General features: G+C 35.4%; 1 protein-coding gene across 6 annotated transcripts in view; it reads right to left on the bottom strand.

The window, feature by feature from the left end:
- Window positions 1-25,715, bottom strand: part of LOC139958744 (voltage-gated inwardly rectifying potassium channel KCNH6-like) — a 149,954-nt gene that overhangs the window by 34,462 nt on the left and 89,777 nt on the right. For 3 of the 6 annotated variants that reach the window (XM_071956048.1, XM_071956051.1, XM_071956050.1), the window contains one exon: window positions 18,113-18,148. The exons of the other annotated variants lie outside the window; for them this stretch is intronic. In XM_071956048.1, the coding sequence (XP_071812149.1) occupies window positions 18,113-18,148 (36 nt within the window). The remainder of the gene's footprint in view (window positions 1-18,112; window positions 18,149-25,715) is intronic. 6 annotated transcript variants of the gene reach the window in all.

Genomic DNA, 25,715 nt, shown 5'->3' with positions numbered 1-25,715 from the left:
TTACATTTAGTAATCATGGATCGACCATGCATGAAAACGATCCAGCCCATAAATCATAAAGTTAATCTATTCCCTAATTAGTAACCATGACAATTCATATTATTGCATCATACCTTGTTTTGTCTACTTTGTATTTGTTATAATATACACATAAAAAAAGGTAGGAAACGTCAGTTTCAAGGCCGATTATTAAACGACAAGCTGGAAGTTTGTGTGATCTACTGTGTCATTAGTATATATGATATATATATGACCCATAATTATACTGGTAACATCTTTTAATGCCATAACGCATGCATATATCCTGTGATGCTGCGATAACTACAGTATCTCATTAACTTTCATATCAAAGGTTCTCCCTGGCTAGTACATACCAGCTGATTTAACTAGATCCGATCAAGTCACAATAGCTGACACGATAAGAAAATGAATGCAAAAATATATGTTAATTAATTAAAATTAATTAATTAAAAATATATGTTAATTAATTAAGTTAATTAATTAAGTAAGTTAGTAATTAAGTTAGTAATTAAGTTAGTTAATTAATTAAGGGAAGATGCTATCTAGATCAGTGAAAAATACAAACAGTACACAGATCATATGGCATGAATGTACAGTTGCAATGGCATGAAGAAGCCTAAACCTAAACTATTGTATGTACTTTTTAAACCATTTGTATATATCAACATAGAATCACGTCATGGCCTGGATACTGCATCAAACAAAAAACAGTTTTCTGGTTGGCAAAAGGTGCAAAATCGCACCAGTAGAAAGGGCACATCACGGCCAAAATTATGGGGCAGAGGGACAACTGCATGGGGAGGGATAATCATAATGGTTGGGAGAAGTGCCACCCAACCCCCCTCCCCCCTCTTCCCACCCAGTACTGAATGTAATTTTTTGATATACATCATCAAGCATCACAGCAGTAATACATAAATTCACATACACACACATTTTGTTCTCTTCGGCATAACGTTACCCAATACATCACAACAACATTTTCTATTACTCATATATTTAATGTGTCATCGAGTCACTATTTTCCTTGGAAGATCAACTTCTACATATTTAAAATGCAATTACGTCATTAAGAAAGAATGACAGTATTCTGTATTCTGCAAAATACGAAGCACCAAAATCCACTGTTTGCACAGCTACAATGATCTGAGATTAGGAAAGCAAGGTCTTGAGCAAAACCCGAACCAGTCACTTCCGTAATTATTTTCTTAAAAAATTGTTTTGCTTTGGAACAACAGCCAATAGCTATATAGTCTTTCTTGCACATTAGAATATGATATAACAAGACAAAGCAATTACTCAGGGAATACAGAAATGTTAATATATGCATACATTGACTTCACTGTCTTGCACAGTAGTAGTAATTAGGATATTTAATAAGTTTCATGTATGGCAATTAGGAAATATAGAAACTTTTATATATGGTAATGATGTAATATAGTAACTCACTTGAAAAAAGATGAAGATTCCATTTCCCTTTCATCTCACGTACGAAAACAGACTCTCTGAGTTTTGCTTTTAATATTACTTTATTTTGGCTTTGATATGAAAGAAACTATCGAATTATGAGAAATCATCAAATAAATTAGCTGAAAACCTTATTTCATTATCTGGGTCGTAACTCTAGATACAACGGATCAAAGTATATATACACTTCTGTCAGATAAATCATGCCACGCATCTAAAAGTCCAAGATAATGTAACATAGTGGGTGGACTGTGATGTACGTCATAAAGACATATATTCCTTGAAAGTTTTACTTTCCTAGCCCAACCACTTCACAGCCCATTCAACCATCACTACAGTGGATAGAGTCAGGACAAGCATGGTTGTTTTGATGGACCCACGCTAAATTTCCCAAGTCACAGGTTAACATTTTTTTTTCTTTAAAAACCCACCAAAGCTATGGAACTGGAAGATGATGATGCTCAACAAACCTGAACAGCAGCAAGGCTTAATACATCCATACAAAACAAAAAGCCCTGATAGGTTATTGAACCAGGAACAAAGCAACAACTGTGTGACTATAGGCTGGATCATAACGCACACACCTTCAGTACATATTGTATTGTATTGTATTTTAGATCCTCCTGCAAGCAGTTTAACTCGCGAAAAAGCCATCATTGGCTTATCAAAGCCGCAGGCTGACCAAAGTCTGTCTCTTAGATTCATATTTTAACGTCCATGATTATGAATTGTCAATTGTCAACAACTCTGTAACTGGACGACATACATTAATCTTGAAAGGCACCGGCGTTAACCACTGAGCTAACACTCCCTCAATATATGCTAGTGTATACTATCTGGAGTCATTCACCTTTGCTCTAAACATGAAACCTGGAGACAAAGAGAGTGGCTATTGACTGCCTCTCAGCCAAATTTATTCTCACGACCTCGTACTTGATTCTGCATCAGTGTACCGGCAGCGATCGATTCGAGTGAGTACATACCCGGCCGTTCATAACATTAGTGTACTGTAAGGCTGGTCTATATGGTGCTTCTTGCACACAGACAGAACACTCTGATGTTAAGTTATTACATGTAGGGACAAATCATTCTTGGTAGCTTTCCGAGGAAGATTAATTATTTTGCTAATTAATGATGACTTTTAAATAGAATAATAATATTAGATGATAAAAGTGATGAAGCATGCAAATAATTTATAATTCTGTTTTATGATTTTGATGTAGTGGAATTAGTACCTCGTAGCTGATGGCACACGACTACACGTATTGCATGACGACAGCAGTTTGAATTTCTCTTACTCCAAATTATGTCATGTATCTGGTTTTTCCCCACAAAACACTGTTTGTTTTTAACTGATAATGACGCAATAGCTTATAAACTAGCTGCAATCATGTACATTTATAAGCCATCAATCAATACAACAATGAAAACAGAAATACTCATAAAAACTGGTATGCATAACTAGATAATTGGCCAAAGAATGGAGGTAGATGTTAAGGGACAATCATTAGGGGAAGAAAACTGTTGTGTACTAGTTACTAATAATTTCAATGTTTAGTAACAAATAGGAAATTTGTTTTTTAACTCAGAGAGTCCTCTTATTGCATCAACTCCTTGGCCATTATAACTAAAAATTAGATATCACATCCTGCCCAATTTCTCCCTTTATTCTCAGTTCAGGGAGAGTCTTCTTATTGTGACAACTCTTTGGTCATTATAACTATAAATTATATACCGCATACTGCCCCATTTCCCCACTTCATTCTTATTCCAACTAACTATATGTGTCCTTCATGAATATCAATAAATCTTAAGAAAGTACAAAAATAAATTCATCAGAAATTATTACTACATTGACAGTGGTAATGTGTAATAATTTGACAAAAGGCACTGTGTCAAACTTAGGATGCTGAGGGGGCTGCAGCATCCTGCAGCCAGGCTGTGTAGAATGTTATCTATTGTGCTGTGTATAGACTTCACACAATAGGCAATGCAGTAATAAACACAACACTGCTGTTATACTGAGATAATCTCCATTGTTTGATACTGAGGGTTCAGCCTAGCTGCTGCAGCTTGTCTGTTGACATGTTGTTTTTTTTATTTTTTTTTATTAAACTCTCATTTCAGTACAAAACAACAAAAATAAGTTTACCCAAGGCTCCCAATATTGTTCCCAATCATTTTTCATAATAGATCTAATTATGCATTTCTGTAAGCTAAGGTAACCTTTCAAAAAGTCAAGCAACCCCAAAACAGATGGAATTTGTTTTTTCTGTTTACAATTACAAGTATAATATTTCACTAGAATAAACAATCAAATTAAACATACAGTCATGATTACAACCAAATAATACCCTTTCTACCTTCTTAATATTTAAATCAATACTACCATTGGTCAAAATATTATTAAGAAACTCCCACAATATACCAACAAAAGGACAGTAAAAAAATAAATGTTCAATTGTCTCAACAGTATTGTGACAAAAGTCACATTGATCAGAATCTACAACATTAATTTGTTGCTAGCAATGCCTTGTAGTATGTTTTTGTTTTATGTTTTTGTAGTATGTTTTTCAACTGCAAAACCGTTGAAATTTACACCTATGTTCATTGATTCTAAGAGAACAATTTGAAGTACTGAAGGAACTAAAGATGATCCGTTTTCAGGTTACCTAATGCTTCCCTGAATGGTTGAACATATGCTTCAACCAGAATAAATTAACTTCAATACATATAATTCAACGTCAGTAATCACAGCCTTACAGTATAAAACCAATACTGCTCTTATCGCAACTTATGACATTCTATCACCCAGAATTCAAATACTAATGTTACATTTTGTACTTTTGTTAGCTTCCATTTTTTTGCCTGACATTCCCAACAAAAATATCCTGAGGCGAAAACAAAAATAAAGAATAAAGAAACAAATTGTAGGTTTAATTCAGGAGCAACCTTGCACATATATATCTAAATTACATAAATTGCTGCATGTTTGCAAACCTGCATCACAAGCAAACAATGTTTACCGATACTGCTTTGGAGAGACGAGTAATTTTAAAACTCAGAGTTTGTATTGATCTGTGTGCTTTTATACGTCAACAAAGGCTCTCAAGTCAACTTACGGGATGAGAAAAGAGAGAAAAATAAAATAATAATAAAAATAATAATGCTATGTATAAACCTTGAGTGAAGAAAAAATTTGTTCTTCATGTCACTATTTTTAGCTTTTCAAATTTATAGTTTCACTCTTCAAGTTGTATTATCTTCATCAGTGTCCATCGCTTTCCTTAAAGAAAAAAGGACAATTGGTATTGATTTTTCATTACAGAATTCCTTTATCGTTGTTAACTAGAACTGAGTTTTCCACAAATGTGCTTGGGTTTAAAAGTTTACAAAAAAACAAGGAAACAGAGAGAAGAAATTAACCAAAAAAGAAAGGTTGTTACTATTCTCCAAAATGAAGAAGCCCTGATGTATTGAGAGATTGTACTTAAATGTATTGGTCACTGGAATGTATAACAGTTAGGGGCCAGATGTTTTGATCACAGCTCGATATTTTTGAGAGGCAGATTGTTTGCCATTTATTTCAAACATTTGATTATTGTTTTGTAATGCTCTTCGTTAGGCTAGAATATGGAATGGTCCTATCAAACCATTTGCATGTAATATTCTGTATATATAACTCCCTCATTCTAAAGAAATCTTTATGGTCAGATGTGCCAATAGGGTTTTGTATTTATTCACCATCATAAATATATATATTATTTATTATTATATATAAGTAATTATTGTTACCACACAAACCTCTAGTCCCCTTCCTTCATCTTGCCTAGATCTCCCCACCCCTTGTTTATACGTTGCTTTTCATATACATTACAAAAGATTAAGTCACAGACAAACCTTCACTATTCTTTGGCTATATAAATTTTAAACAAATGCTTGTCAAGATCTGAATGCAGTACTGAACCTGATACAATTACCAACATACTGTAGGACTATACTGGAAGCCTGGAGGCCCCTGGAGAAGATCAATCAAGGTATTCCGTAAACTGTCAGAATACGTTACATGGTCTTTCTCAACCATCAAGAACTTTATGTGAAATAATACAAATTCATTACATTACGTAAAGTGGTATTTCCAAAGAGTGATATAACAAAGAGAATAAACTAAACACAGTTTGTTGAAGAATCCAAAGGTAGGCCTATGCATAACTTCAGAGTGAAAACTACCTATATGTACGTAATACAACACAAACGAATGTGTCGAGAAACTCAATTAAACTAATTTTCAACGAGACCAATTATACTGTCACTTTGTAACAGACAAGAAACTCTAGAGCAGTTTGTTTTGAACCAAACAGCACGACCCGTTTTAGCAATTAATTCATCTCATTTAACCGTTTAATACTTGACTCTGTGTTTATACCATATTGTAACATAGTGTGGAATAATTAGGTTTTCTTCGTTCAGCCTTTCATTCAATTATTGCGACTATATATAGCGACACAAAAGTTGCTTTGGTATGCAGAAAGCCACAACATTTCAAATAGACTTAACAAACACACTACTCTTCAACATTTTGTTGAGGAGGTGCCTGACTGTTTTGGAATTTCTATCTGCATGGCATTTTTATAGTTAATGTTGTGCCAATCTATACAAAGATCACATAGTGAAATTAAGCTGAAAACGGTGGTCGTATTTATTGAATTGTATTATCAAGTTTTGTTTCTAATTGGTTCTCCGTTCAGTCCCTTTGAGTCAGATTCTCACTTTCAAAATTCTCTTTAATTCAAAGTTAAAAGAAAGAGAGTGAGTGAGGGAGCTGAGGTTACAAAACGACAAACAAACTAAAATCTAGTTTATCAATGTGATCGTTGAAGTTTATTCTTCAAGAATTATAGAAAAATCTGTGAAACTATAAATTCCTTGGATTTGAAACCCAGAGAAAGGGAAGAAAATTAAAACAAAGAGATTTTAGCTAAATATCCACAACGACACCCACCCAACGATCCACACACACACAGAAGACGGAAACTAACTTATCTGTTATATGGCCATTTGAAAGTGAAGCTAGCCTAGTTTTGAATTAACTTTGAAAGCAGTTTAATGTTTGCATTGATCTTTGATAAAGCTCAAAAGCAATACTACTTTCGCATTACCAATGGAAAAAAAAATAAGCAGCTATCTATCCTTTTCAACAATTCCAATTGCCATTTGCATGTTGTCAACTCACTATGAAAAAAATTGTCTTGGAGACAATTTGGAAAACAAGCACTTAAATTTTGCAAGGTGAAACAGTGCATAATTAAAGGCCTTCTTGATGGTTTCTTGATGGTTTTGAACAATACTTGCTAGGTTTGATAAACTTGGCAACTGAAGGCAAAGAGCTCATTTAAAAAGTACATTTATGACATTCAGATATGTGTGTCTATTTATACTCTCGTTCCTATCATATTAAAAGTGTTCAAATTTTTTTTAAAAAGTTTTATTAACTTTTATTTGATATGCATGACAATATAACACTACATCATGAGGAGCAAAATGTGAAAATGTCACGTTACAGCAAATCATAAAATATTTCATCCATTCATGCCCAAAGGGATTCCTTCGGCTGTTTGGATTCAGCATCAATTCTGGGAATGTTTAAAAAAAAACTCACTGCAGAATCCCTTTTCATCAATGACATAATGAACATTCCCTTTGTAATTTCTGACACGTTCTGGAGGTATTCTCCGAATTAATGTACCTTTGGTTGGCTCTGCCTTGTAGCTAGCCACCCTACTGTTTTGCTGGAAATTAGGCCGCTACGAGTCGTTGTTTTCAGGCATGTATCAATAAAACAGAGCCAGCAATAAGAGTCACAATTAATCAGAGAGGCATTAGCACCCTGGTCTTAATGGTTTGTCACCCTAGGGTTGTATACAAGAAAAACCTGCAGAAATTGCCGGGGATAGAGAGTCACGTCTACCTCAAACATTATGGGGCAATTTATGGAAAGGCTATATATATGGTATATAATGTCAGGTTTGGGAACTTAATACCAGCTCATTTGAAAAGACATGTCAACATTAAAGACCTATTTATGGCTTGCTATAAATGTTCACTTTCAAACAGGAAAGTGCAAATTGAGGGGATTATATACTATGCAGGTCACAAGGTCAAGCTACAAACTTGCTCCAGTAAATCATGAGCACAGATGTTGTCAGGAAGTATTGAGTATTAAAACTTCAATGGTGCAACATATATAGGCTACATCCTACATTCATGATATTTAGAAGTCTTGTTAATACTTAGGATGCATAAAAGTGTCAATTGAATGTTACTGTTTGGTTTCCTTGATGACGAGAGAGATAGGGGGGAGAGAAAGAGTTGTGGAAATACAGGTATAGAGGCAGCAGCATACTATGATGGGTTCAATTTTAAAGTGTGGCAATTGGGCTGGGGGGGTGGGTGAGGGACACAACCTAAAATCAGAACCACAAACCACGAACACAGTACATTGCTTTCGAGAGTAAAAGAGTTCAGTCCTCAGTAACATTAAGAAGATGTGGGGACCGAATTGTGTCAGTACAGTTTTGCAATATTGCTTGCTTTGTTCTTTTTAAGAGCTCCATCCAATTGTCTGTCCCTGGGCCATCAAATCATTATATGTTATGCCACTGATATAACCCCCGACTAATCGGTCGCCTGCTTGTGCCATGGCCATAATGTAGTACGGACTGATGTATTTAGCATGTGTAAATATGTAAACCACTGAATGTATAGTAATTCTGTCATTTTCAACCTGGATGTAACCAATGTTGAAGAACTATTGCAAGTATTCTAACAACTGTAACATCAATAGAGCTTCACTGATTAAATAAGGACACAAATTAAGACACTCACAACATCACATATATAGCCTACTATTAAATTGATTGAAAGCAATGAATCTCTGGATGCCTTTTTCTTATTTTGAATCTTACTTGTTTGTTTTTTTCCCTTTTTTTTCTGTTTACGACCTGTGTAAGCCAAATTTCCGATTGTGGACAATAAATTCAATTCAAATAAATAGAGAGTTGCTACTGAATGTGCTATATATACATTTGTAAAAATTATGTTGGTTATATAAAGAGGTGATCCTTAGCTAATCTCAAATTATTGCTGTTCATGTGATTTGGCAAACTTCCTCAAAACTGGGAGCAATATTTACATGAAAATTTAATTACCGTACAACTCTTCTGAAGTTCCCCAGAGAACCTGGCAGCTGCATGCATTTACATATCCACAGATATGCTTGAGTTACCATCGTAAGCATCTGAACTGACTATAAATTCCTTCTTTTTCGTAGCCAAAAAGAACTACACACAGAGTGATAAAAGACCATTTCTTTTTCTTCATTACAATTTTTGAGGATGAAAGAGCCCATTTGTTATTTGTGATTTTGTCGTCTGATGAAATTATAAAAGCGAGTCTAACGTTTAGTTTTTCTTTCAAATATCATATCCCGAATCACTAGTTATGTTTTTTCTTCTTCCAAGCAGTTATGGGCCAAAAATATTTATAACTCAAAAGATGTAATTTATGGCAATTCTTTGTTTCAAATATGTAAGCAGTCTTCCATTGCACTCTAATTGTACTATGTTCCCTACCATACTTTTATCCAGGTTTTACTTCCATCAAAGCCTTCTATTGAGAGCCTGTTTTCCCAATGGAGTTGAATATAATAAAAGTAATTAGACTATGTATTTGAAAGAGATTGGGCGGTTCTTGAAACCTTAAAGTTAGACCCACCATTTTTAATAAATGTTGAAAAATCCCATGCTGATTAATTCCCATGAGTTGTATAAACCATAATTACAGTAAATTCACAAGGTGTTTACCATGTATAATAAATTTAAAAATAAAAATAGAATTTAGCCTTTTCATATGTTTGCCTCGCTGTATGATGTCTCAAAAGAGCAACCCCCCCCCCAAAAAAAAAAAATGCATTAAACAAGGATTCTGAGGTTGAAATGAGAAGCTGCGAACAGTGGTTGGTCGTAGAAATGGAGCAAGCTATAAACCAAATACATCAAAGACTAGATAACATTGTATATATAGAGTGAAGAAAGGAAAGGCCGGTTTTAATTACATCGAAGGTATTTAATCAGCAGGCATTTACTCATTAATTATACATCGAATTATGAAAACCAGCATTCAATTTTTTATCGCAGATCGGTATAAATTAACTACCGTAATATTTGAATAGCCATAACTATAGACATGTACATGGGTGGAAAGCCAAAAAAAGAAAAAAAAGGAAAAAGGAAAAATTGTTTGGAGTACCTGTTATTTTGTTTCCTTTAATATGTTAGATCAGACTGTCAGACTTGAAACTATTATATTTTAGACTAACTTTTCTTCTGTCCCCCCCCCCTCCATCCCCTTGTTCCCCACCTATCACTCCTCTTCTCAGACTTGAAACTATTATATTTTAGAGTTATCTACTTCAGCCACCAGATCATCCTGTTAAAAAGACTGACTATATGGACTGACGTTAGACTGATTAATGGACAAATTAACGTCCATTAATTAATTAACATATTAAATATGATGATGTAATGGATATCAAAACTCATTTAATACTCACAAAAATAGATATCTGTATGTCTCATTCAATTTGGCAGTGTGTAATCTTTGTATTGTCAATTTAATGTATATTATACATGCTTTGGCTGTATTCATTCCATTATCTCGTTACGCACTGACTGACAGCTCCAAATTGAGACAGCTCTGACTAAGCTATACTGACTGTCTCTAAGTTACCACATTCGAGAGGGGAAAAGACAGAAATGATAGACAAAGACTAGAAATTGAAACTGAGAAGAAAAGCTGTCCTACCTTATATGAATAATGTATGAGTATATGGTGAAACCATGTACCAAAAGCTGTGGAGAATTACTTATAATAGCAAAGAATATACCGCTATATGAAAAGAGTGATAAGCCTGGAAAGGTATAGGATCAGTCATCATTAGCTACGTTGTTAGGTCTGATTCATACAAAATTCATGAATGTTTGACGTTACTTTAATTTCTTGTGACAGCTGCCTTAGGTAGGTGCATGTATTGAAACCAGGATAACTATAGGAAAAATATCATGCGGTATTAATATTTTGTAATGTTACATTGTTTTAATCTTTTTTAACTCTATTATGAAAGTAAGATGGTATCATAGGTAATAATACTATTTCTTGCAAGACTAAATGAACATTAGAAGAAACATCTGTATAATTGGGGTTAAACACGGGGCTGGTGAAAAATTTCTTGGAGTATATAGGTCCTAAGTTCTGGGTCAGATCCAATTGGGTTTTACTGTTTTATCTGGAGTATTTTTTTTTCCAATCACTTGAATATATATTTAAACAAAAACAGAGCTGTCTCAAAATTAGTAGCTGTTTTTTGGCTACCTAAAAATTGGACGATATCTTAAAATTGATTGCAGTGTTTAAATCTTAAAATGACACAAATTTTGCATTTTTCTTTTTGCGATTATGGTCGAATGGTAATTAATAAATTTGTGAGTATAGCTTAACTTAATTGAACTGATATTGTTATGGTCATGTCCCAAAAATGATATATATTTATGAAATCTCTCACAGGTAGATTTGTTATGGTATGTGCCTACCAAACCATGTGCTTCATTTTGGATTTCACATAAAGAATTTAACAATTATGCCCTCCAAGTTCACGTGAGCTGGGTTACATTTTGAGCATTCACTACCTACAGTACCTGACAGCTAGACGTATATTAAGTAACGGTGCTTTATAAGCAGACTGAAATCCAACGTACGCACATTGATGTTGTTCATTAGCCAATCAACTTCAGAATGAATCCATGCTTCTCGGGCAATCGATCATTCAGCTCAACGATTATCGGGAATGTAATCACCTGTGTGCAATTTGGTACCCTTGACTACGTTCCTAACAAACTCCACCGAGCAGCAAAAACAGATGTCAACTTAAGCTAATCTCAACAAGGCTTCAGAGGGAAGATTTGCATACAGTAAATTGGGGAACTTGCTCGATCAGCAATTACTCATTTCATTACTTATCTTTCTCATAAAATATACACATTTTGCAAATGTAACATTCTCATCTGACTAGTCAGCTAGTGGATGTGAAAGGTAACATTTTCAGTATTTTTTGGAAAATTGTGATTTGTGATTTTTATCCTCCGTAATAAATGACCAACAAAACAGATTAGAAAAATATGTATATTAATTCATCCACCCCCCCACCAAAAAAAATATTGTGTCATCTGTTTAAGGGTTTAGACTAATTCAATAGCTCAGTTTTTGTTTACTTTGTCCAATTCCTTCACTATCATTTTGATAACTCATATGAAATTATAACTAATTTAATTAATACTGATTAACGGTGGGATGATTTCAAAAGTACTCAAAAGTTTTGGGCACTTTTTGATCATCTTGATAAAATTCCTTTAAAATCTAAATGATCATAGACCACATTTCTCGTTTAGGTTTTAAGAGCTCAAATTTTTTTTGATTGGTGCATTTCAAACCCAACATAAGATCATACATACCCAGTGTTAATTATTGCCATAATCTTACACCAGTAATTAAATTTAAATAATTTTCCCCAGAGTTAAACTAAAACTCAAAATAGAAATTTAGTTTGACTGACAAATGATTAGGATTATAACAGACAAAGATGATGCAGAATGATGCATCCAAGAGCATAAACAAAATAAAGGGGTTGGAAACCACCACGAAAGTAGCAATCAAACTTTGCGATTGGTCTGATGCTTTCGTACTATTTTACAAACTATGTCAATTGACACATGACAACGATACAAATACTTACAGAATCTGTTTCGCTATTAGGTGGAGTGGGTTTGGGTTGTTCTTTTGGTGCGAATATTCTAACAGAATATTTATTTTAACAGACAGAGTGAATGATGCATCCAAAAGCATAAACAAAACTGGGGGGGGGGGGTGGGAAACCACCACGAAAGTACCAATCAAATTTTGTGATTGGTCCGATGATTTGGTAATACTTTACAAACTATGTCAACTGACACGTGACGACGATATAAATACTCACAGAATCTGTTTCGCTATTAGGTGGTGTCGGTTCGGGTTCTTCTTTTGGTGCGAATATTCTAGCTAAAATTCTAGACCTTGCCGAGAGCCACAACCTCACATTCCTATTTCGAGTTGTTTTTTTACTACCTGAGTCTTCATCCTTTTTCTCTGTGACATCCATTTGTTCCATTTTAAGTCACAGAGATTTGCAAACATGTGTAAGAGTTCTTCACTTTTCTACAAAAGTGATGCATTTTATCACAAATTAAAATGCTGTGACTGAAGGGATATCCTCTTGCGATGAAGACAAGCCAAAGAAGTAAAGTAACTTTGCAAGCTTTTCCTTCCCTCCCTTAATTCCTTTCTTCCTTCCTTTCAGAAGTCAACAAAACGAAACAAAAACTCAGAGCGTAGCATCTGCAAATTTCTTTTATGGAAGGTGTTGCCCCCTTGACATCCAAAGGGTTCAATAACATTTTCGTTACGACGAAAAACGAGGAATGAAAGAGGGAGTTACAACATCTGATGCTCTGGCGCAGTTCATAGCTAAGCATAACAGCTGTGTAATAGTTGACAGATTGCATACCTATAGGTTTATTTCTAAATAGCTTATATATTTATATATATATCTATACTAACACATAACAGCATTGGGACGGAGCACTGTTAAACAAAAGACAGCAGCAAAACTAATCATGTAAGAATAAAGTCAACAACTTGATACCCTTGTGGATAATTGAAGGATGAGGAAAGATCCGTTTTCGCTGCCGCCCGATGTGGGCGACACCTCCATCGAAAGGACTCACTCGTTCGTGAACACAATGCGTTAGAGTTAGAAGCTCATTAAGACTGTCCTGCACAGCTGGTATTTAGTTCATTTTATTCAGGCTTTAACACTTTCAAACTGATCGCCTGTGTACAAAACCCACTCACAGCTCGGCGGATTTATATGAACTGGTTTTCGATGGTTCGTCCCTCCCGTCATGAGGGAGTGGGGTGTGGTAAAGACAGCTCAGTTTCTATATCACCCTTACTGCAATCCCAAAGGATATTATATAACATCCAAGTTAAAAGTATTTCCTATTCTCTACTTAATTCTTACTAGGCTGTACTTTTACAGTTTAAGAAGCAGGTATTGGAAGCACGTACCTGAGTTAGAGCTGCATGCATCAGCAATGAGAACACGGTTTGTTAAATTTTCTTTTTTGTTCCCTATTTGTTGATTATTAAACTCCCCGGAAAATATAGTAGCATGCAGATCTGAGCTACAAATGCTGTCAAATTTTGGCTAATTGTTGTATCGTTAATGTCCTGAACTTGTTGGGTAAAATATGGCTAATTATGTAATTGCTTTTTCTTACGCTAAATTTAGATATCACCTACAGATCAAAGTATCTCTGGCCTTTCCTATCAAACCGTCACCTCTATAAGAAGCAACAAGTATATTTCAGAGAGAAAACAGCACAGTTCACCATCAAAATCATTCAAAGATTTCTAGATGAGGTCATTACGTAGCTCTTTATCAAAAACAAAATTCCAGGCAAAAATTAAAGAGTCAGTCTGGAGAGGAAGGAACAGCTGAGATAAAGAAAAACAAATCAAATTTCAAATGAAATAAAACACATTTTCAAAACAAATCACAAAAAGAATGCTATCCCCCATGTTTTTATGGAAAAACTCAATGAGAAGGGGAAAAAAAACGTTAAATGTTCCCCAAAACAGCCGTTCCTCAAGTCTGTTCAGAACACTGGAAGATTTATTTGCGAAAAGTCTCCTCGATGTCCCTAAGCTGCACCAGAATTAGAACTGGACACAGAAAGCTAGGAAATACTTTTTGGACGTTAATTTGCAGGAGAGTGAATCTAGGAAGATTGGGAGGCAAACATCTCCGCGAACCGTCCAGAAGTAGAACAAGGTCTTCCGTTCCGGAGAGATTGACATGATGGCAGAAAATCTTGAGGAGCTCTGTTTCGGAATGTTTTATGTCACCTGCACCAGCTACAGTTCATCAGCTAATGGGCTTTGAAGATCAATCCCAAACACCTTAGTACTATCCGTCGCCTCAAGCTTCACTAGAGACAATGATGACGTGATTGCTCGGGGCGTTTCAGGAGCAATATTGCACCAAGATGGTCCACTGTCACACCTAGACGTAATTGCACTTTGAGAATTAGTGTCGCCAGGATCCACTCACAACACAAAAATGAAGAGTACTATATAGCCGACTCTGACTTCTGTCGATATGAATCACCGTGAATATTAAATGACTGACCAGCTGTGCTCTGCCAAAAATCAATCATAATTTATAGCTCAGCGGATGGACAGTTGATCAAAGTTTTAAAAACGTGTTCCGTAGACATTTTGAAGACATAGGTTAGAATTTACAATTAATTATATTTTCTGTCATTTTTGTTGTTGAAGAAACGATGCCATCTTAATATTGAACAGCTTGCAACTTAGTAATTACAGTGGTGGCTGCTTTTTGCTGGTGTTAAATATATACTGGAGAATATGGAAATGTATATGAAACTATATATGGTGAGGCAAAATCACTTGCTGTCCACTTATTATGGTGTATGTTTTCCAATTGATCTGTTGATTGCCCGGGTGACATTTCTGCTACGACAATTTCAAACATATAGCTTAAAGGTCTGCTGTATAAACCCAACTATAGCGAGATATCATGGAAAGTTTCTTGAGATTACGTAATCGACCTGCCTTGGTCGTAAAATGACCTCTTTTTTACCAGTTAGTCTGCAACGCCTGCAACATATTTGTTCTTGTATGAGGGTCTTTGTGTGAACGCTGTATGATTGACTGTACTGTAGATATGAACATATTTCCACACAGTGTTTACACAAAGAGCCTAATGGTGTTAAGAAGCTATGCAGGCTAATTGTAGAGCCTGAGGTCGATTTACGACCGTGGCAGCTCGATAAGTCCTACAATGACAATGCCAAAACATTCAAATGTCTGACCAACATGTACTTCATAAAACCTTCCAACCTAATTACTGAAGAGAAGTAAGAGAATTCCCACCTAGGAAATGATATGCAAACAAATTTGAAGAGCAAATTAGTTCTACTGATTAGAATGTCCTAGTCACCAACTGACCGACTCCAGTACCTTATGTACAGTTAGTGGCAATTCAAATAAAACTGCTTCATCTTTTCCTAATAACGAATCAACTTGCAGTTACCCTGAGATGCCACAAATTTCATGTTTTAACCTTAAATCAAGCAAACTTGTTTGCCTACAGCTTTGGGAAACTTTCAAGTCCTTATAGGTACCAACATGCATAATTCCCAGGGTAAGAACATAGTTTTAAGTACATCAATCACAGGCATCCAACCAATATTGTTTCACCGAAAAAAGAAAAAACCCAATATTAACAAGGCTTTTGTAATAATTGGATCACAACAGAAGTACACGAGTAATGCTCATATATGATATAATACCCTCATAACGACTCAGTGTCCATTCAAATCCAAGAAAGCAAAACTTGAAAAAATATGTTTATATAATATAGTATACGTATATGATAACCTACAGCATGTTGTTACTCGAGTTTCAAGCCTGTGCGGTTATCATCAGACAACTGGACACAAACGTTCTTGTAACCTTATTTCTTCCTAGCATGGCTGGGCTGTCTGTTACCATGGCGACACTTTGAGATGAGCTCAGTTTTTTCCCGTTTATTCTTTCCTTTGTACGTAAGATTGCCAGCTTTCCTCCTACGCAGAGGTTGCAGTGGCCCGATTCGCGTTTGTATGTGTTCGATTCCTTTGCTATCTCCCAGCTTATACATACTGTGGCTGGATTCCCCTTCTTTTCAGGTTCCATACGTACCGAGACAGTTCTGTTTCAGTTTGGCATTTTCGTGCTTGAGAGATTTTGTGAGATTGTTGAAATGCTGCTTAAAGGATCCTCCGGAAATGCCGATTTAGGACTTAGTTTCTGTGTCCGATGTGACTTGGGCTTTATAAAGTATTGCGCTGGTTATACATTTCCCGTGTAGGGGTTAAATTTGTGTAGATCTACAGTTACATGATCTAGCATGGGTAGAATTGTTGGCCTGCTTGGGGATGTTAGAATTTAAGGGATTGAATGATTGACTTCATATTTTTCATGCAGCTGTAGCTGACTTTCAAAGCGTTTCTGTTAAATATTTTGTGAAGCATGTGGTCCCATTGAGGGATGTGCTTTGTAATATTAGCTTGAGGAAGGTACCCCACAGCTACATTGGTTTTCACATTCATACTGAATGGGGGGGGGGGGGGGTTGAACTAGATGATGTTCCTGCTGCAAGCTTTTTTGTGTGTGCGCTGGGCATTCAACACATAAGGTAACACTATCATTTGCATCCAGTTGTCTGATGATCGCTGACAGGCCTGAAACTGGAGTAACAACATGCTATAGGTTGCCTTATGTACATATACTTATTATGTACTTCTGCTTTTATGTATATGTATTGAGCACTTTTGCAGCCAGAAGTGAACAACTGAATCTTTGTTTAAAGAATATATATCCGATTTAAAGAATATATATCCGATTCCTAGATGGAAAAAACAAAACAAATGATTTCATAACTATTGAGGCATGCACTGTGAAGAATTCTCATGACAATGAAATCAATCAAGTTCCCTCGTCACGTTATGAAATTAATAGTACCCATGCGTTCACTGCATACAAATTTCATGTACATCAGTCAGTCTATTACTCAAAATACTACCAGATACAGTCTGGTTTAAAGTTTCATTTTGCATTCAGTTTATGCCGCAAGACTATAAGATTGCATACTCTTACTATGATTAACTATGAGTAACTAATGTTGTAGTCCGAAGGAAGAGGGAGATGACCCCACCAACTGTCATTGGGGGGAGGGGGTGGGGGTGCAGTTGCAAGAATTTTACCAGTTGTTTGTAGGTTAGAGGGTAGATCATATAGGGGACAGGTAAGAGAGGAATGAAGGCAATTTAAGACAGTGCCCCTGTCAATATTACTACGAGATCTGCATGGTTTAGAGTAATCTGTGACTCTTCTCTTAATCAGAGAGTTAAAGTTACTGTTTAGTCTATAGGACAGAAATAATTTTGTGCCCCACTAATTTGACACAATCTTTGCAAATATGCAAACGTTTGAAGTTGACATACTGTAGATTATTTTTCATCACTCCTAGCTGTGAAAGGTTTTTGGATCAAAAAATTTATATTTTGTTGTCAGCTTAAATCTAAAGGATATATGTTGTGTATACATAGTACCACAGTAGTACCAATAGATCATGGCTATAATACCTCAATGCAAAATGCAGCTCTAAAAATCCCAAATCACCTCCTCGTGAAACAATAATCAGGCAACAATGTTCAACTCCCTGAGGAAGCTTGTCATCTGTCACACAAGATACCAGATACGATGCAAACAAGAAATGATAGATGAACCCAATTATTTACGAGCAAATGCTTCTCTACTTCCAATTAAACCTCTTCAAATCATGAACAAGGAAGATACAAACAAGAAATGTGACTCCAAAATCATTTACAAACACCAGCTTACTCACATTTGTTCCTACAGTATATTTTGCCGCGTCCTTTCTCTGAAATAAAGAACGAATACTGTCAATATACCTTGAGATTTAAAACTGCGCTTTTCATATTTCAAAGGAAAATTTTAAAAACTGTGTTATTCAGATATGTCTGTAATTTGAGCCAAGAATGAGTTATGGGACAACAGAATGACACATTGCAACCCCTATATTAGTTATGTGGAATACAGTGGAATACTGTGTTATTCAGATATTTCTGTAATTTGAGCCATGAATACAAGCCTGTACTTGCCATATGATAAAACAAACTATTAAAGTATGAGTTATTGGACAAGAGAATGACACATTGCAACCTCTATAGTAGTTATGTGGAATACAGTGGAATACTGTGTTATTCAGATATTTCTGTAATTTGAGCCATGAATACAAGCCTATAATTGCCATATGATAAAACAAACTAAGTATGAGTTATTGGACAAAAGAATGACACATTGCAACCTCTATAGTAGTTATGTGGAATACAGAATGAATTGATGCTTGTCAATCACTGTATGTGTATATATAAAGATAAGTTTGTATGTATGCACCAATGAATTGAATTCTTGTATGTAGTATATTGTGCCCTATTTGTGACATAACTGTCTAGCCAATTGTTCCTCTGATTCCGTAGAAAGATAGTTTGGATAATAAAATGGAGTGGTTAATTGTGTCGAATGCTTTGGACAGGTCGAGGAAGACGCCGACGCAAGTGTAGTCATTATCGAGGTTAGTGTAAAGACTGTCAATAGCATCTGCCAGAGCAGTTCAGTAGAATGACCAGGGCGGAAACCATACTGTTGGTTACAAAGAATGTTGTACTTGCACATAAAACCGTAAATACGATCAAACTTTAATAGTGAGGGGGGGGGGAGATACTTCTCATTGTGAATTATTTTTACTTATTTTATAGATTTCAGTCACACACCACTGTATCAATGACTGAACCATTGAGCTGTGTCCATACACTTTTACTCTATTTCAACTGCTTCTACAGAATGCTAATTACATTGTCTTGAGCCAGAAACAGTTTGCCACCTGCATGTATTTACGATTCAAAATGATCTTGAAGGCCTCCGAAAATGCTCCAAAAATCTCAGCCACTATTTAATGAAGCATATTTTGTCCTTTTTTTTTCGTCCTCAAGCAGGATGGAAATATCTTTCTTCACGGCACATAAGTTACTTTTTACATTCATCCCTACTACGTTCTCGTAAGTCTCCCCTTGAAATGTCATATTTACATGCTCTCCGCATTCTTCATAATCCACATTACCTTTCCGAAGGAGGATATCCTTGCAGACGTTCCGACAAAGAATGTCATTTTACAGACAGTTCAAGGTTGGTTTTTTTCTTGTTAATCGAGTGAATTGACAGTTGTAATATGATATTCCCTTAATCTTTGTCTGCATATCTCTAAACTTCATTAAGCAAAAAGAAACCATTTATGGTTGAACTTCCAGTCATCTCTTCTCTGTTTTCCACTCTTTCAATGTTATCAGTACTGACGTTTTAGGGTACTATGATTACTTGGGGTTAAGGGATAAAGCCAGAAATTTGAAAGGGGAAGGGGGAGCAGAATTTTAAAAGGGGCACTTCTGAGAAAGGGAGCATTATTACACTTAACGGAGCGCCATGATGTACCAAGAAAAATATTGCCCAAAGTGCCTCCCACGTTGCAGGAAATAAACAATAATGAGAGTGTTGTATTATGTAGCAGAGAAACTTTCAGGAGAAAGATTGAGAAGGGTCGCTTAGCTTCCTTCAACCTGAAAAGAGGGCTTTAATGATATTTCCTGCTTTTAATGAATTTTATTTTGGGGGGGGGAGCTCCCATTGCTCCCCCCCCTGGCTACGTCCATGCCTGAGGTCAGTCTTGAGGTATGAGTACAGCAGAGTACCGAGTGATCGAGTACCAGTAGATCGAACTGTACGAGTAGGATCTTAGCTCTAAGCACGAGTAAGAGTACAAGGCTCTTGGCACGTATATGAGTACAATTAAGGCTCTAGGCATGACAGCACTATCGTAAATTCCAAAATACCCAGGGTATGAGTGCAAGCGTAAATCCAGGCGCACAGGCAACTAATTATTGCTAGCATGTGAGTACAGGACCTCAGTGAAAATCTTCATGATCAAAATTGGCTGCATGTTGGTTGATAAGTTTTTTTTTCTGTCTTCGATTTTCCAGACTGGATATTATTAAAACGCAATCCTTTATACCCAAACCATTCATAAATCCTAACACAAATGATTATAAGGTGCTGAAAGCCTCCAAAGCCTCTTTGAAGTGAACAAAAGCAGTATGGTGCTAGATGGCAATAAAAGTACAGATTTAGAAGGTAGCTATGTCTCTTATTGATACCTGCAGTAAAAATGGTGACTTGATATTAAACAAGGAAAAACATTTTTTGTATTGATGGAATAAGTCCATGAACCTGAGCTGTGTGGGAGAATGACTGTCATTAAAAGTGCAAAGTTATATATCTTGAATAGCAATCAATAGTTGCATCAGTTTCCCCCCGTAGCTAACACATGATGATGAGTCTAAACAAAACACTATACTACCAACATGAAGGCTGTACTGCGTTCCCTGTTTGGGAAATATCCAACAGTTTTCTTACAGTCCGCTGCATTCTTCGTCAACAATCAGGATGTCGATTTAGGGCGCGAGGCTCTCATGTTACCAAAGCTGACCTAAATAATCTTCAATCAATTGTGGAACTGTGTGAAACTCATTTGGCCAAACAATTTGTTAAATAATGGGAGTATGGCGGCTTTTTTTCACAGCTGCCACGCAAATTTATTAAAGATTATGAATGATTGAACTGATCTATGTGCAACCAAAGCTAAAAATGGAAATTATTCGATTTTAGACTTAATTTAGTCTCAAAGTGCATACAACTCTCCTAACGTATATATGTGTATACTGTAAGTTAAGAATATGCACATTCAGCATTGCTAACCAAATTCCTGGAATAATGTGAATTATGTATCCGGCATGAAATTATAAATTTTGGGTAGGTTGAAACAATATAACTGCTAAACGTTATGTTTCTGCTTTGGATATCTACTGATGTACTTCTAAAAGCATATAAAATACAAGAAAGTTAATTCAAAATTATGTTTGCATCCTTCTTTCCCCAGTCCTTTAGATATCTCACCTGTTCCCAACTTCCCTTCCTCCCAGTGGCAAACTAGAAACTCTCAGAGGTACGTTGTTGACCCCATAAAAACATTTCACTAGGATGGCTTTAAAAAAATAACAGTTCAAGTAAAACCTGTTAAGTCCTTGTGCAATTGGCAAGCGTGGTAGCTCATGGGCTTTAATTTGATTGATTGCTATTCATCAAACTCAAGATTGCAAAAAATATGACCTGTGGGTTGATGTAATTTAACACTTCGTCATCAATAAAAGTTTACAATTATTCCCCTCCCCGTTTTTAAATAAACATGAAAAACATAAAATCTACAAAAAAAGTGGAAAACATATACCTTTGTAACAACCCAAGCAATAATCTTACAACATTACAAACAATCGCACGAGATCTAGCTAGCTTTGATATAAACCATTACAGTTTGTTCTTGCATCAGTGACTACAAAATGAAGCCAAAGACTGTGGGAAAAAAATTGATGGTGTGAAAACTGCGTGTTATTAATATTCAACTGTAATGGAAGGTTACAGCAAATTATTAATGAGAATGACATGCCAAAAGAGAATAAATAAATGAAAATTGTGGAAAATGACCAGACCTTCATTGAGGGTGAAGTCAACTAGAAAGCACCTTTGCAACTATACAGCAGTGGACTACATGCATCGGTTAACATCACTGGTATTAGTTACTAATACATGTGTAAAAGTCAGTTGGCCTGACGTTTGGATCCTAGCAGGTTCTACTGCTAGGATCGAAACGTCAGGCCAACTTACTTTACACAATCTCTTACACAGGCTCTCTAGTGGATAAGCAGTTTGCTTACAGTTTTATTTTATTTTAACACTAATTCATTAGTACTGAGAAAGTCTAATTTATATCTCCTCTAGAACAGAAGAAAAGCTATATTATTAATAATAATACATTTATACAGCCACAAATACAATTCTGGAAGAGCAACGATTTAAAGCACTTTACAAAAACAGTTACAATTAAAGTAAAACATGTTAAAGAAAAGCCTGATTAGTACATTTGTACATTTTGCAATAATTTGTGGTGTCATACATGGCTAACACAGTATTTGTATTTCTCTTTTTTTTCTCTACCCCTACACTATTGGAATCACTCTTTAGCTGTGTTGAAGGAACTTGATCACACATTAACCCAAATAAAAATAACATTGAACATTTTCCAAGCTTTAATGCCTTTCTATTTTAAAGAAAAACATCAAAAATTAAATAAAAGCAAGGCTTTTGACTGCAAGACACGTCATCGACTATGCACCTCGAGTCTGTCGAAGAGAATTGAGTGTATGACATGCATAAATGTGCAGCTAGCGCATAATTCTGCGACAGTACGCACCCGTTTGGATATGACATGAGTTAAACCCGATAAGGTTTGTTTACACAAGTCATCATAAATAATTCACAAACAAGACTACAAAAAAAAACCTGCTTCACTGTGCAACTAATAAACCAAATAAAGAGAGTGAGGGATGGACTATAAAATGTATATATATATATGTGAATGACTTTAATAGCTTGCAGATGAAACATCTAAAGCCTTATATAACGGTATATGAGAATCCAAAGATGACAAACTTGAGGTAAACCCAGAGACTTGCTTAATCAGAGAGAGAGGGAGAGACGGATGCTACACACTCATGATAAATAACGAGAGCCGAGTTTGTTTCTGATAGTGTAAGTGCAAACAAAAGGAACCCTTACATATCCAATTGCATATTTATGGATCCAAATATTTAGATACACCGTTTCGGTTCTTGAGTAGAAAAAAAGGAAGGGAATGCACATTTGCGAGGAGATCAAATCAGTTCTGTGTGTTACAGAGATATGATGGGGGGGGGGAGGGGGGAATATGGCAAAAGCATTAACATTATACAGTTTTAAAGCAGGAGGCAAGCAAACCACATAGGTTTACCAAATACAGGTTTAGTTTTAGTTTTCATGGCACAACATTCTCACTCTAGTTTAGTTAAACTCATCAGGGAAGAAGGGGGATGGGCAAATTTTTAAGGATGTTTTCCTGTTTGCCTCTTGGACAACCAAGTCCTACATTTTGGTTGCTCAAACAGAAGATTTAGCAGAATAACAAAGATTGAACCAATACTGTATATATATGTATACTGTAGGATCGAGAGATGTGTAGGCTTTGTGTGTAGAACATCAGCTTTGTGCCAAGTAAAACTGAATCTCTTCAGGTGGATCATATATGACTCACAGTACCACAATTTTTGTTTGAAACTCAGTATATATATCCAAATTGATGGAGGATGCCATGATACCTATTTATCATTTTACCAATTTTGGAGTATTTAATTACCATGCATTCTAAATTTTGACGTGAACGACCAGTCGTTCACTGGAAAACCTCCACAGCTGATTTTGGTGGTACGAATGGAAATGTGGTCGTCTCGGACAAACATTAAAAATTTTTAATATGTAATTATTCTGAAATGCAGTACAGTTTAAGGTTCCCATGCCTATGATAGGTCATGAAACATGTTGGATCTTCAAAAGAGTGAAAGTTCTGTTTTAATTATGTTACTATAATAAAATATAATAATGTGTACATATTATATAAAGCAAATTTTGCATTGATATTTTGCAATATTCCTAAACAAGCTTAAATGAAGATTTCAATTTTGATCTTATTAGCAAAACCATTAGGGACCAAATCTGTAAGGAAATTATTGATTAATATTTTTAAGATTTGAATTACAAGGTTGGATAAAATAACTTGGGAGCATATTCTAGATTGAGGAATATATAACAGTCAAGCTGTGTAAAACACTGCAGTGTACACACAATAGATTGCAAATCAGAGTCGAACTTCAACATATGCTATATTTTAAGATCATAGTTAACTTCTGAGTTGATTCATTGATCCATTTCTACAAGCTGTTCAATACTAAAATTCTCCTAACTGTTTAGGTCATTTTTATCTTGATCACTTAGGTTTCATTATCATGTAATCAAGTAACGTTATTGAAAAAAATTTCAAACTTGTTTGGTTATGTGTTGTTCACACTCTTATATGTAATGTAAATTTACCAGGAACTACCAAATGCTGACCATCTGATCAAATTAATTAATTAAATTAATAGTTAACTAACCTTCATCTGGTGAACAATTCCAAAGAGGCACTGTCTTTATAGTGTGATAAATTATTTTGCAGTAGTATACTTGCCAGAACTGGTTAAATTGCCAAAAAAAAAAAAAAAACATGTAATAAATCGCTACTTCATTCATCATATAGTGGAAATTTGCCAGCAACCCATTATAATTACCGATGTGACGATTTGTCAAAATATCCTGAAATATATATCCTTGAAATTTTTTATTTATTTTGGGATTCTTACATTAACTTCTGCACTTAAAAATACCACCTCTATTTATAGATACTAATATAATGCAGCCTTTTTATACCAGACAGATGTCGCATAAGCCCACATTTACACGCGAATGATTCTTTCTTGGTATGCACTGGATAATACGACTCATCAGAACTTAAAATAAATCTTGCATATTATTCCAGGCAGATTAGGTTCACACACAGCTAGTGCTCTGCTGCTGTTTATTACGGTAAGAATTGGATTCCGTCGATATCCACAAGCAAGCCTGCAAACGCTCTACAACTTGGCATTGCAAAGTTTTTCCAACGGTTGGAAAATGCTCTCCTGGCACCAGCTGTCTCAGCTGTGCCTAGAATTTCTTTGTATTTCTGCACACTATATGCTAGCTGATTATTGGCTTTTCTTTTCCACAGGAGGTATAGATTGGACCTAGAAGGGACATTCGGCTGAGATGATCAAGAGGAAAGTTGGAAGTTGGGTATTACAGAGGTAGCTAGGTTAGTCAATAAGGCAAAGATAGGTGAACCTATAGTGTGTTGTATATATATATATATATATATATATATGCACAGTGATGGTTAGTATTAGGTACGTTCTGTACATATAGTACAATGACTATATATAGAACTGACAGTGTGATGTCAATTTATTCGCAGATCGGCTAACATGGGAACAGGATCGATTCTGATTAATTTCTGTTCAGTGCAACCTTGCCAGGAAAACAAATTTGTTTAACATTTCAATTAACCTGGTGCCTATGATGACAACAATGAATTGAAATTTAGCATTTGTAAATTAAATAATGCTGGTAGCTAGGTGCACCTGCCCATAGGCTCATTATGATGTTAAACACATTAATGTTATAGGAATGTAATCGATCATACTATTTTGAGATGACGGATCACAAGTTACAAATGCTGTAATATTTATGTGGTGTTATTAACTATTAAGTTACAAACAATATACTCTGCAACAATCAACTCTTAACATTGAAAAAGAAAAATTAACAAAGGAATTTAATAGACTCCGTCACATAAAAACTGAAAAGCAAGAATATGT

Source organism: Apostichopus japonicus, chromosome 18 (assembly GCF_037975245.1).
Source record: "Apostichopus japonicus isolate 1M-3 chromosome 18, ASM3797524v1, whole genome shotgun sequence".
NCBI lineage: Eukaryota > Metazoa > Echinodermata > Holothuroidea > Aspidochirotida > Stichopodidae > Apostichopus > Apostichopus japonicus.
Note: the sequence above shows the minus strand (reverse complement) of the source record. Positions and strands in the feature narration are given on the sequence as shown.